Source organism: Salmo salar, chromosome ssa24 (genome assembly GCF_905237065.1).
Source record: "Salmo salar chromosome ssa24, Ssal_v3.1, whole genome shotgun sequence".
Taxonomy (NCBI): Eukaryota; Metazoa; Chordata; class Actinopteri; order Salmoniformes; family Salmonidae; genus Salmo; species Salmo salar.
The window spans coordinates 46,328,337-46,343,336 of NC_059465.1; the positions used below are offsets into that span (position 1 = coordinate 46,328,337).

The 15,000-nt window shown below is 44.2% G+C and overlaps 1 protein-coding gene across 1 annotated transcript in view; it reads right to left on the bottom strand.

Moving 5' to 3' along the window:
* The window catches only part of LOC106585971 (zinc finger RNA-binding protein), a 50,462-nt gene that overhangs the window by 2,396 nt on the left and 33,066 nt on the right, over positions 1-15,000 (bottom strand). The window contains 7 exon segments of the mRNA XM_045707168.1: positions 2,557-2,654; positions 2,830-2,941; positions 3,699-3,794; positions 4,781-4,878; positions 9,142-9,304; positions 9,703-9,853; positions 12,097-12,317. Of these exon segments, the coding sequence (XP_045563124.1) occupies positions 2,557-2,654; positions 2,830-2,941; positions 3,699-3,794; positions 4,781-4,878; positions 9,142-9,304; positions 9,703-9,853; positions 12,097-12,317 (939 nt within the window).

Consider the following 15,000-nt stretch of genomic DNA (forward strand, 5'->3'; position numbering starts at 1 on the left):
TACCATAACCCCACCATGGGGCCCATACCATAACCCCACCATGGGGCCCATACCATAACCCCACCTCCACCATGGGGCCCTCTGTTCACAACGTTGACATCAGCAAACCACTCCCCCACACGACGCCATACACGCCATCTACCATCTGCCGGGTACAGTTGAAACCAGGATTCATCCGTGAAGAGCAGACATCTCCCAGAGTGCCAGTGTTCATCGTGTTAAAGCATTCGCCCACTGAAGTCCGGTTACGACGCCGAACTGCAGTCAGGTCAAGACCCTGGTGAGGACGACGAGCACGCAGATGAGCTTCCCTGAGACGGTTTCTGACAGTTTGTGCAGAAATTCTTCAGCTGTGCAAACCCACAGCATCATCAGCTGTCTGGGTGGCTGGTCTCATACGAGCCAGCAGGGGAAGAAGTTGGATGTGGAGGTCCTGGGTTGGCGTGGTTACATGTGATCTGTGATTGTGAGGCCAGTTGGACGAAAATACAAAATTCTCTAAAACGATGTTGGAGGCGGCTTACGGTAGAGAAATTAATGTTAAAATTTTCCGTCAACAGCTCTGGTGGACAGTCCTGCAGTCAGAATGCCAATTGCACAATCCCTCAAAATGTTGAGACATCTGTGGCATTGTGTTGTGTGACAAAATTGCACATTTTAGAGTGGTCTTTTGTCCCCAGCACAAGGCACACCTGTGTAATGATCATGCTGTTTAATCAGCTTCTTGATATGCCACACCTGTCAGGTGGATGGATTATCTTGGCAAAGGAGAAATGATCACTAACAGGGATGTAAACAAATTTGTGCACAACATTTGAGAGAAATAAGCTTTTTGTACAAATGGAATATTTCTGGGATATTTTATTTCAGCTCATGAAACATGAGACCACCACTTTATATGTTGTCTTTATATTTTTATTCAATTTATTTAATACATTATATTTACAGCACCAGTCAACAGTTTGGATACACCGACTCATTCAAGGGTTTTTCTTTATTTTTACTATTTTCTACATTGTAGAATAATCGTGAAGTAATCAAAACTATGAAATTACACATATGGAATCATGTCGTAACCAAAAAAGTGTTAAACAAATCAAAATATATTTTATATTTGAGATTCTTGAAAGTAGCCACCCTTTGCCTTGATGACAGCTTTGCACACTCTTGGCATTCTCTCAACCAGCTTCACGAGGTAGTCACCTGGAATGCATTTCAATTAACAGGTGTTAAAAGTTAATTTGTGGAATTTATTTCCTTCTTAATGCGTTTGTGCCAATCAGTTGTGTTGTGACAAGGTAGGGGTGGTGTACAGGAGATAGCCCTATTTGGTAAAAGACCAGGTCCATATTCTGGCAAGAACAGCTCAAACAAGCAAAGAGAAACGACAGTCCATCATTACTTTAAGACATGAAGGTCAGTCAATCAATGTGGAACATTTCAACAACTTTGAAAGTTTCTTCAAGTGCAGTCGCAAAAACCATCAAGCGCTATGATGAAACTGGCTCTCATGAGGACCGCCACAGGAAAGGAAGACCCAGAGTTACCTCTGCTGCAGAGGATAAATTCATTAGAGTTACCAGCCTCAGAAATTGTAGCCCAAATAGATGCTTCAGAGAGTTCAAGTAACTGACACATCTCAACATCAACTGTTCAGAGGAGACTGTGTGAATCAGGGCTTCATGGTCAAATTGCTGCAAAGAAACCACTACTAAAGGACACCAATAAGAAGAAGAGACTTGCTTGGGCCAAGAAACACGAGCAATGGACATTAGAGCTGGTGGAAATCTGTCCTTTGGTCTGATGAGTCCAAATTGGAGATTTTTGATTCCAACCGCCGTGTCTTTGTGAGACACAGAGTAGGTGAACGGATGATCTCCGCATGTGTGGTTCCCACAGTGAAGCATGGAGGAGGTGGTGTGATGGTGCTTTGCTGGTGACACTGTCTGTGATTTGTTTAGAATTCAAGGCATACTTAACCAGCATGGCTACCACAGCATTCTGCAGCGATACGCCATCCCATCTGGTTTGGGCTTAGTGGGACTATCATTTGTTTTTCAACAGGACAATGACCCAAAACACCTCCAGGCTGTGGAAGGGATATTTGGCCAAGAAGGAGAGTGATGGAGTGCTGCATCATATGACCTGGCCTCCACAATCACCTGACCTCAACCAAATTGAGATAGTTTGGGATTAGTTGTAACCACAGAGTGAAGGAAAAGCAGCCAATAAGTGCTCAGCATATGTAGGAACTCCTTCAAGACTGTTGGAAAAGCATTCCAGGTGAAGCTGGTTGAGAGAATGTCAAGACCGTGCAAAGCTGTCCTCAAGGCAAAGGGTGGATACTTTGAAGAATCTAAAATATATATTTTTGATTTGTTTAACACTTTTTGTGGTTACTACATGATTCCACCTGTGTCATTTCATAGTGTTGATGTCTTCACTATTATTCTACAATGTAGAAAATAGTAAAAAAAATAGAGAAAAACCCTTGAATGAGTCGCTGTGTCCAACCTTGTGACTGGTGCTGTATAATATACATGTGTCTGTCAGTACCTGGGCACTTGATGTGATGTCCTCTCTGTGCTGCTCTTCCATGGCTGTTAGGGTATCGGTGGGGTTCTTCTCACACGGGTCGACCAATCCCGGGCCACCTAGGGAGGACAGACCAACACCTATCAGCACTCTGCTAATGCCAACACACCATTAAACCCCTAACTACGCAAAAGTCTGTCACCATCGTCCCAAAAAAAAAGAAATTGGCTCCCAATGACGATATGCGAAATAGTCTGCTATGAAGAGTAAAAATTATAATTTGTTAAGACTAACCGGGGAGCAGAATCCCAGAGGAAATACATTCAAACACTCGTCTCAGTGCATCGCCTGGGCTCAGGGGGCCAGAGGCACTGTTAAGCACCTTCTCTACCAGCAGCTCCATGGCCTGGGGAACGAGAGGGGGGGGCAATGGAGGAGCAGAGGTGGGGTGGAGGAGCAGTGTGGAGGAGCAGAGGGGGGGTGGAGGAGCAGGGGGGGTGGAGGACGTGGAGGAGCAGAGGGGAACATTTAAACTCCTCATTGAGTGAATCTAAAGAAGTATTTTGGATCTTTCCTTGCCACCTACTAACAACATCTACTGTCCCACTGAGCTGCAGGTCCCAACTTAACAACATCTACTGTTTGACACTTGCATGAACCTAAAGGGATAGTTCAGGATTTTGTCAATGAAGCCCTTTTATGTACTTCCCCAGAATCAGATGAACTGGTGGATGATACCAGTTATGCGAGGCCAATGCTAACTAGCGTTAGCGCAAAGACGAAGTCTACAGGAACAGCGAACGCGCTAACTAACTTCCAGTCATTGCTCGAACGCTAGACTCATCCTTCAAACTGAACAAATAGACATAAAATACATTTAAAAAAAAAATGGTATCAACAAGTCCATCCAACTCTGGGGAAGTCGATAAAAGGCTTCGATGCTAATATCCCCAACTATCCCTTTAATTTACCTATATGGTCGGTTTCCCCAGACACAGATTATGCTTCGTCCGGGACTAGAAACAATTCTCAATGGACTGGGCTTCATCTGTGTCTAATAAACCGGCCCATTTAAAAAAGGTCCAATACTTTTCTAACAACATAAAAAAAAAAAACACTCATGAGACAGTTGTCGACTCTTGCGTTAGCCTGATAAAACTCACCCAGCAGGGGAAGGCAGACCACGTGGGGACTCTCTGACAGAGGTCACGCAGGATACGAATAACAATCACACAGGATTGGAGTCCGTTCGCCCTAGCCTTGTGGAGCAATAACACGTTTAGTTTTAGCGATAACAGACGGAATGCAGACAACATGGACTATTACAACAGGTCTGTCATTGAGGGCCAAACACTACTGTACACAATGGAAGCTTGTGATAAGGTTGATTGAAGACTCAATTAATTAATTAATTAATTGTACGTAATTGGTTGGAATCAGCTGCCATTTCCAGGAGTATTTCACCTCGTTGTTACATTAGTAAAAACAAAAAATAGAAAAAAAAAGAGAGCTCACAGTTTGCAAGATGAAACAAGAAAACGTTTCAAATTTCCTCGTCATCTTATAAACCCTGACTTCTCAGGTCGATCCAGTGTTTGACAGAAGCGTAAGGTACAGCGTTTGTGTTTGTAAAGAAGATTAAGGTTAGGGACTGTGAGAGGGGAGGGAATCTGCTTTGCCTGTGCGTTAGCTGTTTCTGCCATTTGCAGTGACACAGCGAAACCAAAATCAGATGTCCCGTTTCTCTCAATCCCTATTCTTCTTATTAAAATAAAATACAAAAAAAAATAAAAAAAAATCACAAGATACTAAATGCTCAACATGGAAGCTCTTATCAGATCTTATGCAAAGATATCTCTGCAGCCTTATGGAATCATGTTTTAACACTGACAATATAGTCTGGTATGGACAGGGGGGGGAATAAAAAAATCATACAAGGATGCCAGTTTTTTGTTGTTGAAAATTATAAAAAAAATCATTAACATACTAAGGTTCAACAATAAATATCAGAAATAAAGATTGAATATTCAATCTGGTTACATTTTTATTTTATTTTTATTCATTACATGTCTGGCATCATTGAATTTCTCTTTTTCAATCAATAATTAAACTGTTTTTTTTTGGAGGGGGGGGGAAAGAGTGTTAAATTCATTATTAAATTCCTTCATTTAAAAACAAAATTCAAAACAAAAAAAAGGTGCATCTCATAAGGCTACAATAAGAAAGTAAAATGATGTGTCCCAACCTGAAACCACTTAGCGTGGCGCAGAGCCGCTAGAGCGTCAAGGCATTTTAGCCTGTCCAAGACGTCCTCTGGGTCTCGCGTCAAGCCCCAGGTTACATCTAAAAACGGATGAGTCGAATTGTCAAAATGGTGGTCGGTTGAGGTGTTGAGGAGGAAGAGGAGGAGGAGGAGGAGGAGGAACGGGTGTTTGACCAGGTAGAGCAAGACTCATTAACAAGAAGATAAACACATTGCCACACATACCAAGATTAAGGTTTCAAAGTAAGGAACCAGGAAGTGAACTAGATCAAGTCTGATTGGTTTATTTGGCAGAATTCAAACCAATGCGCAACCTGACATCATCGGAGACGTAGTGTCATGTACGTAAGGTTAGGTTTACGTTGGTGCGAGGTTATTCGGTAGAAGGGAAGGTGAATTACAGGACTGGCGTAAAAATGCTAAACCAAATCTCGGAGAGAATAGAAGCAGGATGTGTGATGGGAACATCCACAGCGTCAACAGCCTGCTCATTAATCCAACTCAGCAAAGGCTGACCTACCGTAAATTCCGGACTATAAGCCGCAACTTTTTTCCCAGGCTTTGAACCTCGCGGCTTAAACAATGACGCGGCTTATATATGGATTTTTCCCGCTTTCAAAATTGTGTTTCTCCCCAAAAAAAACACATTCTGTGACGTGCTCAGTTTTTTGGCGGCATGAAGCATTCATTAGACCAATGAAATTGCCGAACGGGTTAAGGTCAAACAACTTTTTAGTTTACTGTTTAGATTTAAATCGAGCGCTCTCAAACTTCCCATCATTCTGATTACGGTAGTCATTTTGTCACCCTCATCATGGCAAAGACACGGAAAAATGCATATGATGCAGCTTTCAAGTTGAAGGCGATTGATCTGGCTGTTGGAAAAGGAAATAGAGCTGCTGCACGGGAGCTTGGTCTTAATGAGTCGATGATAAGACGTTGGAAACAGCAGCGTGAGGAATTGACTCAGTTCAAAAAGACAACTAAAGCTTACTGCTAATTTTTTATTTTTTGTTACAAGCCGTGTTTCGTTAAAGCCTGTGTAAAAGTTCATTTGTTTCAATGTACCGGTAGGCACCTGCGGCTTATAGACATGTGCGGCTTATTTATGTTCAAAATAATATATATTTTTTTAAATTCAGTGGGTGCGGCTTATAGTGCGCTCAATAGTCCGGAAATTACGGTAATAGCTACTGTAAAATGGTACCAACAGTTAGTCATTTCATCATCTAGTCAAATAACTGAACTGTACGTAGTCCTATTGTTATCATGCACTGAAACGTTTTAAGCCTTAAACAGAGAAGTTTAAATAAAAAAAAAACGGTGAGATATAATGTTAGCTTGTTCATGTAAGCAATGTCACGCCAATCATTTGTCACTTTCAGTCTTAATCTTCTGAGATGATACTGAACGGATAATCTAGGGGGGGATTACAATGGGTCATTAGCGCGCCTTAGTCCGGGGGCCCCTGGCGCGCCTTAGTCCGGGGGCCCCTGGCGCGCCTTAGTCCGGGGGCCCCTGGCGCGCCTTAGTCCGGGGCCCCTGGCGCGCCTTAGTCCGGGGGCCCCTGGCGCGCCTTAGTCCGGGGGCCCCTGGCGCGCCTTAGTCCGGGGGCCCCTGGTAACTAATAACAGATACAAAGGAGAGAGGTCCTGTCAGAACAGGAGTGTGAACTGAGCTGATTTTCTAACAGTGGCATGGCAATGATAGGTGTGGCAAAGTGTTTGGGTGGTGGGGGGGGGGGGAACCTTGGTCAAAAATCCTTCCAGAGGAGCTGGTTGGCTGGGGGGGGGGGGCCTGAGGTTTGAACCCTCCCACATACCGAAGATGTATTTTTTTTGAAAGATAAAACAATTTCTTTTTTAAAGAACAGAGGGCTTTGGACTGGACTGGTAAAGAAAACTACAAATTATGTTGTAGCAGAAAAACTACAAACATGGAAGCTCCCAGCAGCAAAGAGAAAGGTTAGCTCGAACATCGTTGCATGCATAACTGGCTGGATTAAAGTCAGTAGGTTGGGCATGAAACCAACAAACAGATAATAAAAATCACACTAACTGAATACTGCTCTGCTGTACTCGGGTCCAACCATAGTCTGCCAAAGCCTTCATCCCTGGCCTACTGAAGTCTACTGCAGGCTGGCCACACAAGAGTCCCCATTTTGCACCTTTATGCTGAAGAGTGTACTTGCCCACTTTCTGAAACTGGATTTAACAAAATGGTAGATGGATACCCTCTCTAGGAAACACCAATCCTATGCTTTCAAATCCATTGACAGAAGTGTGCAAGTGCACACTTCTGGAATAGGGTGAGAATATATATATATTTTTTTGGGGGGTGGGGGGGGGCACAACAAAAAAACATAACATAAGAGGCGTGCTAGATAGATACAGGAGTTCAGCAACACTCACTCCCACCCCTCCATTGTCAACGAATGCAGAGAATAGATCACGTGATGAAAAGGGCTTTCACGTCATCTCATTTTGTTGTTGGTTTGTTAACAGCATGATTAGCTACAACAACAAAAAAGGGACAGATCAGTCTGTGCATAGGCTTCTGTGTGGAGGGGGACACCAGTTCACTCAGGGACCATGTAAGAACAGATCACCTCCTCGCGACCCAGACCAACGTAACATTTGTTTCCTGTGGGGGATGTGGTGAACCCATTTCTTGTGTCTCTGTGCTCGCCAGCGTTCTAGAACTGCTCGCCAGTGTTCTAGAACTGCTCGCCAGTGTTCTAGAACTGCTCGCCAGTGTTCTAGAACTGCTCGCCAGTGTTCTAGAACTGCTCGCCAGTGTTCTAGAACTGTGTGTGTGTTCTGTAACCCTGTTCTTTCTGTTCTTTTCATAGGGGCCAAATCCTAACCTGACAAACGCCCGCTCAACTCAAACTTCCGCTAAAAATCTCTCCAGTGACATCAATCTATGGACGATTTGTGCAGAGCTCTGAGTTGTGTGCACGTTTCATAAGTCAGGATTCGGTGCGTCGCCGTTTCCCTTCCCAACGGGTCTTTCATTTATTTTGAATATCTGTAGAGAATAACGTTTCTGTGATATATGTAGTTCTGATCTAAGAGTGTTTTGATCTAAGAGTGCTAAAGATTGACCCCGGTATGGGAGGGTTTATCGTAGTGCTTGCGACGGTGCAACAAACCCCCTGGAACACAGGAAACAAAAATTAAATCTTACCTGGGAACTAAAAACTAGTCTGAAAAAATGCAAACACTGTCCATGCTTTGTTTTTGTAGGGGACAGCTTTACAAGACGCACTGTAGGAGAGTTCCAGATAGAGCAAGAGCTACACTGGTGGCACGAGGAACTGTTAAGACTTCACCTGGACTGCTGAGCTCTAACCATGACTACAAAGTCAAGTTTCTACAAATGCTTTTTCCAATGATGAACCTTTTGGTATATCATTCAGGTTGGTTTTAAGATACAAAAAAAATTACTAATTAAAAAAAGATGGCTTCTCTGCCTTCAAAAACAGGTCTCTTAGACAAATTGAATAGATCCAAAACGTTAAGTTCTTTGCATACTGTTCCCTTTATACACGGTTTATGATATTCCCGTGAGTTAAAACTACAGAATAGACTATACAGTACTTCTCTAATCCCAAAGTTTATTGGACCTTGAATTCCTAATCCTAAAAAGGACTTTTTTTGAAAGCACACTAAGTAAGAGCACTGTTTTATGATGACCAATCCAGCTTCTTATAGCATGACAGAGCTCAAGCGCTTCATTGGTTGAAGTTGAAAATTATAACTATAAAAAAACTATGAGAAAACTATGAGAAAACACTCAACAGGTCAAATTCTGAACTTTAGTGCCCGGGGAATACAGCTGGACTTCTCTCAGAACAAAAAAATCAAAAATGGTGCCACCAGGGTAGGTCTCCTCAGATAAAAATGGATCTTACAAGGTGCATTCATTCAGGTACTGGGGTGAGCGGCGATGTCACTTTAAGAACCATTGGAGAAACAGGACCATTGAAATAGCCCAGAAATGTGCAAACTCCACCCTGAACAAACTAATGCACCCATAGCTAGGTGACAGAGAGAGACAGAGAGAGAGAGAGAGACAGAGAGAGAGAGACAGAGAGAGAGAGACAGAGAGAGAGAGACAGAGAGAGAGAGAGCAGAGAGAGAGAGACAGAGAGAGAGACAGAGAGAGACAGAGAGAGACAGAGACAGAGAGAGACAGAGAGAGAGACAGAGACAGAGACAGAGAGAGACAGAGACAGAGACAGAGAGAGAGAGACAGAGAGAGAGAGAGAGAGAGAGAGACAGAGAGAGAGAGACAGAGAGAGAGAGAGAAGGAAGGAGAGGGGGCGATGTCTTTCCAACCTCCGTCCCGTGGCGGGGGTGTGGCTGGGGTCTCCTCCTCCTCTCGGATGCTGGGGGACGTCAGGGTGACCGTGACTGTCATTTTGGGGTCTGCTCCAGAGGTTAGGATGATGGAACAGTCCTCGACGGAGCCCTTCACCTCGTACTTCTCTGGGGTCACCACCTGGAGTGGAGAGAGAGAGAGGTAAGTGTGCAGGTATCGTTGGGGGGGTGTGTGTGTGTGTATATATATATCGTTGGGGTGTGTGTCTCGTTGGGGTGTGTGTGTGTATGTGTGTGTGTGTGTGTGTGTGTGTGTGTGTGTGTGTGTGTGTGTGTATATCGTTGGTGTGTGTGTGTGTATATGTATATATATCGTTGGTGTGTGTGTGTGTGTGTGTATATATATATCGTTGGTGTGTGTGTGTGTGTGTGTATATATATATCGTTGGTGTGTGTGTGTGTGTATATATATATCGTTGGTGTGTGTGTGTGTGTGTATATATATATCGTTGGTGTGTGTGTGTGTGTGTATATATATATCGTTGGTGTGTGTGTGTGTGTGTGTGTGTGTGTGCGTACCACCAGCTGTTTGGGAAGGTGCTCCACTATGCGGCTCAGCAGGTTCTTGGTGGGTTTCTCTGAGCAGAGCAGGACCAGGTTAACGTTGTTGTCTCCACAGAGCAGCAGTCCTTTAGCCAGCACCCCCACCCTCATCACGCCCTTCAGAGCTCTACAGGAAACAGAGCAGCAGTCCTTTAGCCAGCACCCCCACCCTCATCACGCCCTTCAGAGCTCTACAGGAAACAGAGCAGCAGTCCTTTAGCCAGCACCCCCACCCGCATCACGCCCTTCAGAGCTCTACAGGAAGGAGATGTTCATTAGGTATCTAACGTTAGGAAACAGACTGCCCCCACCCTCATCACGCCCTTCAGAGCTCTACAGGAAGGAGATGTTCATTAGGTATCTAACGTTAGGAAACAGACTGCCCCCACCCTCATCACGCCCTTCAGAGCTCTACAGGAAGGAGATGTTCATTAGGTATCTAACGTTAGGAAACAGACTGCCCCCACCCTCATCACGCCCTTCAGAGCTCTACAGGAAGGAGATGTTCATTAGGTATCTAACGTTAGGAAACAGACTGCCCCCACCCTCATCACGCCCTTCAGAGCTCTACAGGAAGGAGATGTTCATTAGGTATCTAACGTTAGGAAACAGACTGCCCCCACCCTCATCACGCCCTTCAGAGCTCTACAGGAAGGAGATGTTCATTAGGTATCTAACGTTAGGAAACAGACTGCCCCCACCCTCATCACGCCCTTCAGAGCTCTACAGGAAGGAGATGTTCATTAGGTATCTAACGTTAGGAAACAGACTGCCCCCACCCTCATCACGCCCTTCAGAGCTCTACAGGAAGGAGATGTTCATTAGGTATCTAACGTTAGGAAACAGACTGCCCCCACCCTCATCACGCCCTTCAGAGCTCTACAGGAAGGAGATGTTCATTAGGTATCTAACGTTAGGAAACAGACTGCCCCCACCCTCATCACGCCCTTCAGAGCTCTACAGGAAGGAGATGTTCATTAGGTATCTAACGTTAGGAAACAGACTGCCCCCACCCTCATCACGCCCTTCAGAGCTCTACAGGAAGGAGATGTTCATTAGGTATCTAACGTTAGGAAACAGACTGCCCCCACCCTCATCACGCCCTTCAGAGCTCTACAGGAAGGAGATGTTCATTAGGTATCTAACGTTAGGAAACAGACTGCCCCCACCCTCATCACGCCCTTCAGAGCTCTACAGGAAGGAGATGTTCATTAGGTATCTAACGTTAGGAAACAGACTGCCCCCACCCTCATCACGCCCTTCAGAGCTCTACAGGAAGGAGATGTTCATTAGGTATCTAACGTTAGGAAACAGACTGCCCCCACCCTCATCACGCCCTTCAGAGCTCTACAGGAAGGAGATGTTCATTAGGTATCTAACGTTAGGAAACAGACTGCCCCCACCCTCATCACGCCCTTCAGAGCTCTACAGGAAGGAGATGTTCATTAGGTATCTAACGTTAGGAAACAGACTGCCCCCACCCTCATCACGCCCTTCAGAGCTCTACAGGAAGGAGATGTTCATTAGGTATCTAACGTTAGGAAACAGACTGCCCCCACCCTCATCACGCCCTTCAGAGCTCTACAGGAAGGAGATGTTCATTAGGTATCTAACGTTAGGAAACAGACTGCCCCCACCCTCATCACGCCCTTCAGAGCTCTACAGGAAGGAGATGTTCATTAGGTATCTAACGTTAGGAAACAGACTGCCCCCACCCTCATCACGCCCTTCAGAGCTCTACAGGAAGGAGATGTTCATTAGGTATCTAACGTTAGGGAAACAGACTGCCCCCACCCTCATCACGCCCTTCAGAGCTCTACAGGAAGGAGATGTTCATTAGGTATCTAACGTTAGGAAACAGACTGCCCCCACCCTCATCACGCCCTTCAGAGCTCTACAGGAAGGAGATGTTCATTAGGTATCTAACGTTAGGAAACAGACTGCCCCCACCCTCATCACGCCCTTCAGAGCTCTACAGGAAGGAGATGTTCATTAGGTATCTAACGTTAGGAAACAGACTGCCCCCACCCTCATCACGCCCTTCAGAGCTCTACAGGAAGGAGATGTTCATTAGGTATCTAACGTTAGGAAACAGACTGCCCCCACCCTCATCACGCCCTTCAGAGCTCTACAGGAAGGAGATGTTCATTAGGTATCTAACGTTAGGAAACAGACTGCCCCCACCCTCATCACGCCCTTCAGAGCTCTACAGGAAGGAGATGTTCATTAGGTATCTAACGTTAGGAAACAGACTGCCCCCACCCTCATCACGCCCTTCAGAGCTCTACAGGAAGGAGATGTTCATTAGGTATCTAACGTTAGGAAACAGACTGCCCCCACCCTCATCACGCCCTTCAGAGCTCTCCTCACCGGTCTTGGGGAATCTTGGGAACCTCTTTTGTATCCTTGTCGTCTCCAGTTGTCTCCTTGGTCTTGTCCTGGTCGATGATGATGTCCGAGACCAGTTTGAGGGCTCTCTCTGTGACGGAGACGATCTTCTGGATAGCCTGCAGCTCGTCCTCAGAGGGGTAGATGGTGGCGTGCTTAGTCATCACGTAACGGTCGTCTGAGGAGTCCGGCCGACGGGGAGGCTGCGAGGTAAAGCGCAAAACGAAAAGGTCTCAATGCCACAGCAATGGGAGGGATTTGAAATGATTTTAAATAATGGATTAGAAATTATAAAATCATTTCTAATCCATGGTGCTTACCATATAGGTCACTGAAATCTAAGGCAGTAGCTACAGTATGTGTTGTGGAAAATCCTGTGTTTTACAGTTTAAAAGAATTCTCTCTTTGTTATGTACTAGTGGGTTTTATCTTCTTGTAACCTGAAACTTGTATTTGTGTGACTTAAGTCATAAGACTGGGCGTGTAGCTAAGATCCGTTTAGGTGCGACCGCAGTATGTGAGACATCACGTGAGTTTACTATCTGCAGGAAGTCAGCTGTGTGGAACCTCGCAGGAAGGAGCAGGGTGAACTGACAAAATAAAATAAAAAAACGCAGTTATACGGTTGAGTCTTCTTAATATGCACAGACAAACCAATCGCCTTTCATAAAACTATGTTTCCACCCGTTTCCACACATCTGCTAAAATGCCACATATAGAAAAAGCACAACTTCTTGGCTAAAAGCAGAGACCCGACTATGTTTGTTAACCTGTTGGGGCTAGGGGGCAGTATTTTCACGGCTGGATAAAAAACGTACCCGATTTAATCTGGTTACTACTCCTGCCCAGTAACTAGAATATGCATATAATTATTGGCTTTGGATAGAAAACACCCTAAAGTTTCTAAAACTGTTTGAATGGTGTCTGTGAGTATAACAGAACTCAAATGGCAGGTCAAAACCTGAGAGATTCCTTTACAGGAAGTGGCCTGTCTGACCATTTCTTGAACTTCTTTGCCATCTCATTCAATTACAAAGGATCTCTGCTCTAACGTGACACTTCCCACGTCGTCCATAGGCTCTCAGAGCCCGGGAAAAAACAGAATGTCGTCATCCCAGCCCCAGGCTGAAACACATTATCGCCTTTCTCAAGTGGCCGATCAAGGGACTGTGGGCTTAGGCGCGTGCCCTGGCCGCCCCCGTCTTTGTGATTTTTCCTCTGTTTGCTGAAAAGGAGATTCCCTGTCGGAATATTATCGCTTTTTTACGAGATAAATGGCATAAAAATTGATTTTAAACAGCGGTTGACATGCTTCGAAGTACGGTAATGGAATATTTAGAATTTTTTTGTCACGAATTGCGCCATGCGCGCGACCCTGATTTACCATTTCGGATAGTGTCTGGGACGCACGAACAAAACGCCGCTATTCGGATATAACGATGGATTATTTTGGACCAAACCAACATTTGTTATTGAAGTAGCAGTCCTGGGAGTGCATTCTGACGAAGACAACAAAAGGTAATCAAACTTTTATAATAGTAAATCTGATATTGGTGAGTGCTAAACTTGCCGGGTGTCTAAATAGCGAGCCCGTGATGGCTGGACTATGTACTTAGAATATTGCAAAATGTGCTTTCACCAAAAAGCTATTTTAAAATCGGACATATCGAGTGCATAGAGGAGTTCTGTATCTATAATTCTTAAAATAATTGTTATGCTTTTTGTGAACGTTTATCGTGAGTAATTTAGTAAATTGTTAGTAAATTCCCCGGAAGTTTGCGGCGGGTATGCTAGTTCTGAACGTCACATGCTAATGTAAAAAGCTGTTTTTTTTATACAAATATGAACTTGATTGAACAAAACATGCATGTATTGTATAACATAATGTCCTAGGGTTGTCATCTGATGAAGATCATCAAAAGGTGAGTGCTGCATTTAGCTGTCTTCTGGGTTTTTGTGACATTATATGCTAGCTTGAAAAATGGGTGTCTGATTATTTCTGGCTTGGTACTCTGCTAACATAATCTAATGTTTTGCTTTCGTTGTAAAGCCTTTTTGAAAATCGGACAGTGTGGTTAGATAAAGGAGAGTCTTGTCTTTAAAACGCTGTGAAATAGTCATATGTTTGAAAAATTGAAGTTTTTGTATTTTTGAGGAATTTGTAATTCGCGCCACGCCCATCATTGGATATTGGAGCAGGTGTTCCGCTAGCGGAACGTCTAGATGTAAGAGGTGTTTAGCTATCGAACTCTGAAACATTCTTGGCAGTGGTTTAATTCCTTCATTTTTGTAAATATTAAAAAGTCGTTGTAAGAGGAATCTACAGTCTCTCTCTCTTCCTGTAGAAATTGCTACCACAATTTGGCAACGAGGATGGGATGGCTAACTCCGCTTGCCCACACTCCCAACTAAAAAAAAACTGAGCAGAAAAGGTATTTGCCTCGGACCTGCTGGGAGAGTCAGTGAGTGGATACGCCCTTCCGGACAGGTGAGACTGATTTTTACTTTAAAAACAGGTTGCGCTGATGAGGTATTTTGTTGTATGAAAAGATACCTCTAGTTATAAACTTTGTTGTAGAAGAGTTATTTCTGAATAGGAGAAGAAGTCCTAGGTGGCGCTACAAAGTATTAACTTAAGGGGGCTGAATAATTTTGCACGGCCAATTTTTCAGTTTTTTTTATTTGTTAAAAAAAGTTTGAAATATCCAATAAATTTCGTTCCACTTCATAATTGTGTCCCACTTGTTGTTGATTCTTCACAAAAAATTACAGTTTTATATCTTTATGTTTGAAGCCTGAAATGTGGCAAAAGGTCGAAAAGTTCAAGGGGGCCGAATACTTTCGCAAGGCACTGTATATACACAATTGACATGGCAGCTGATTTAA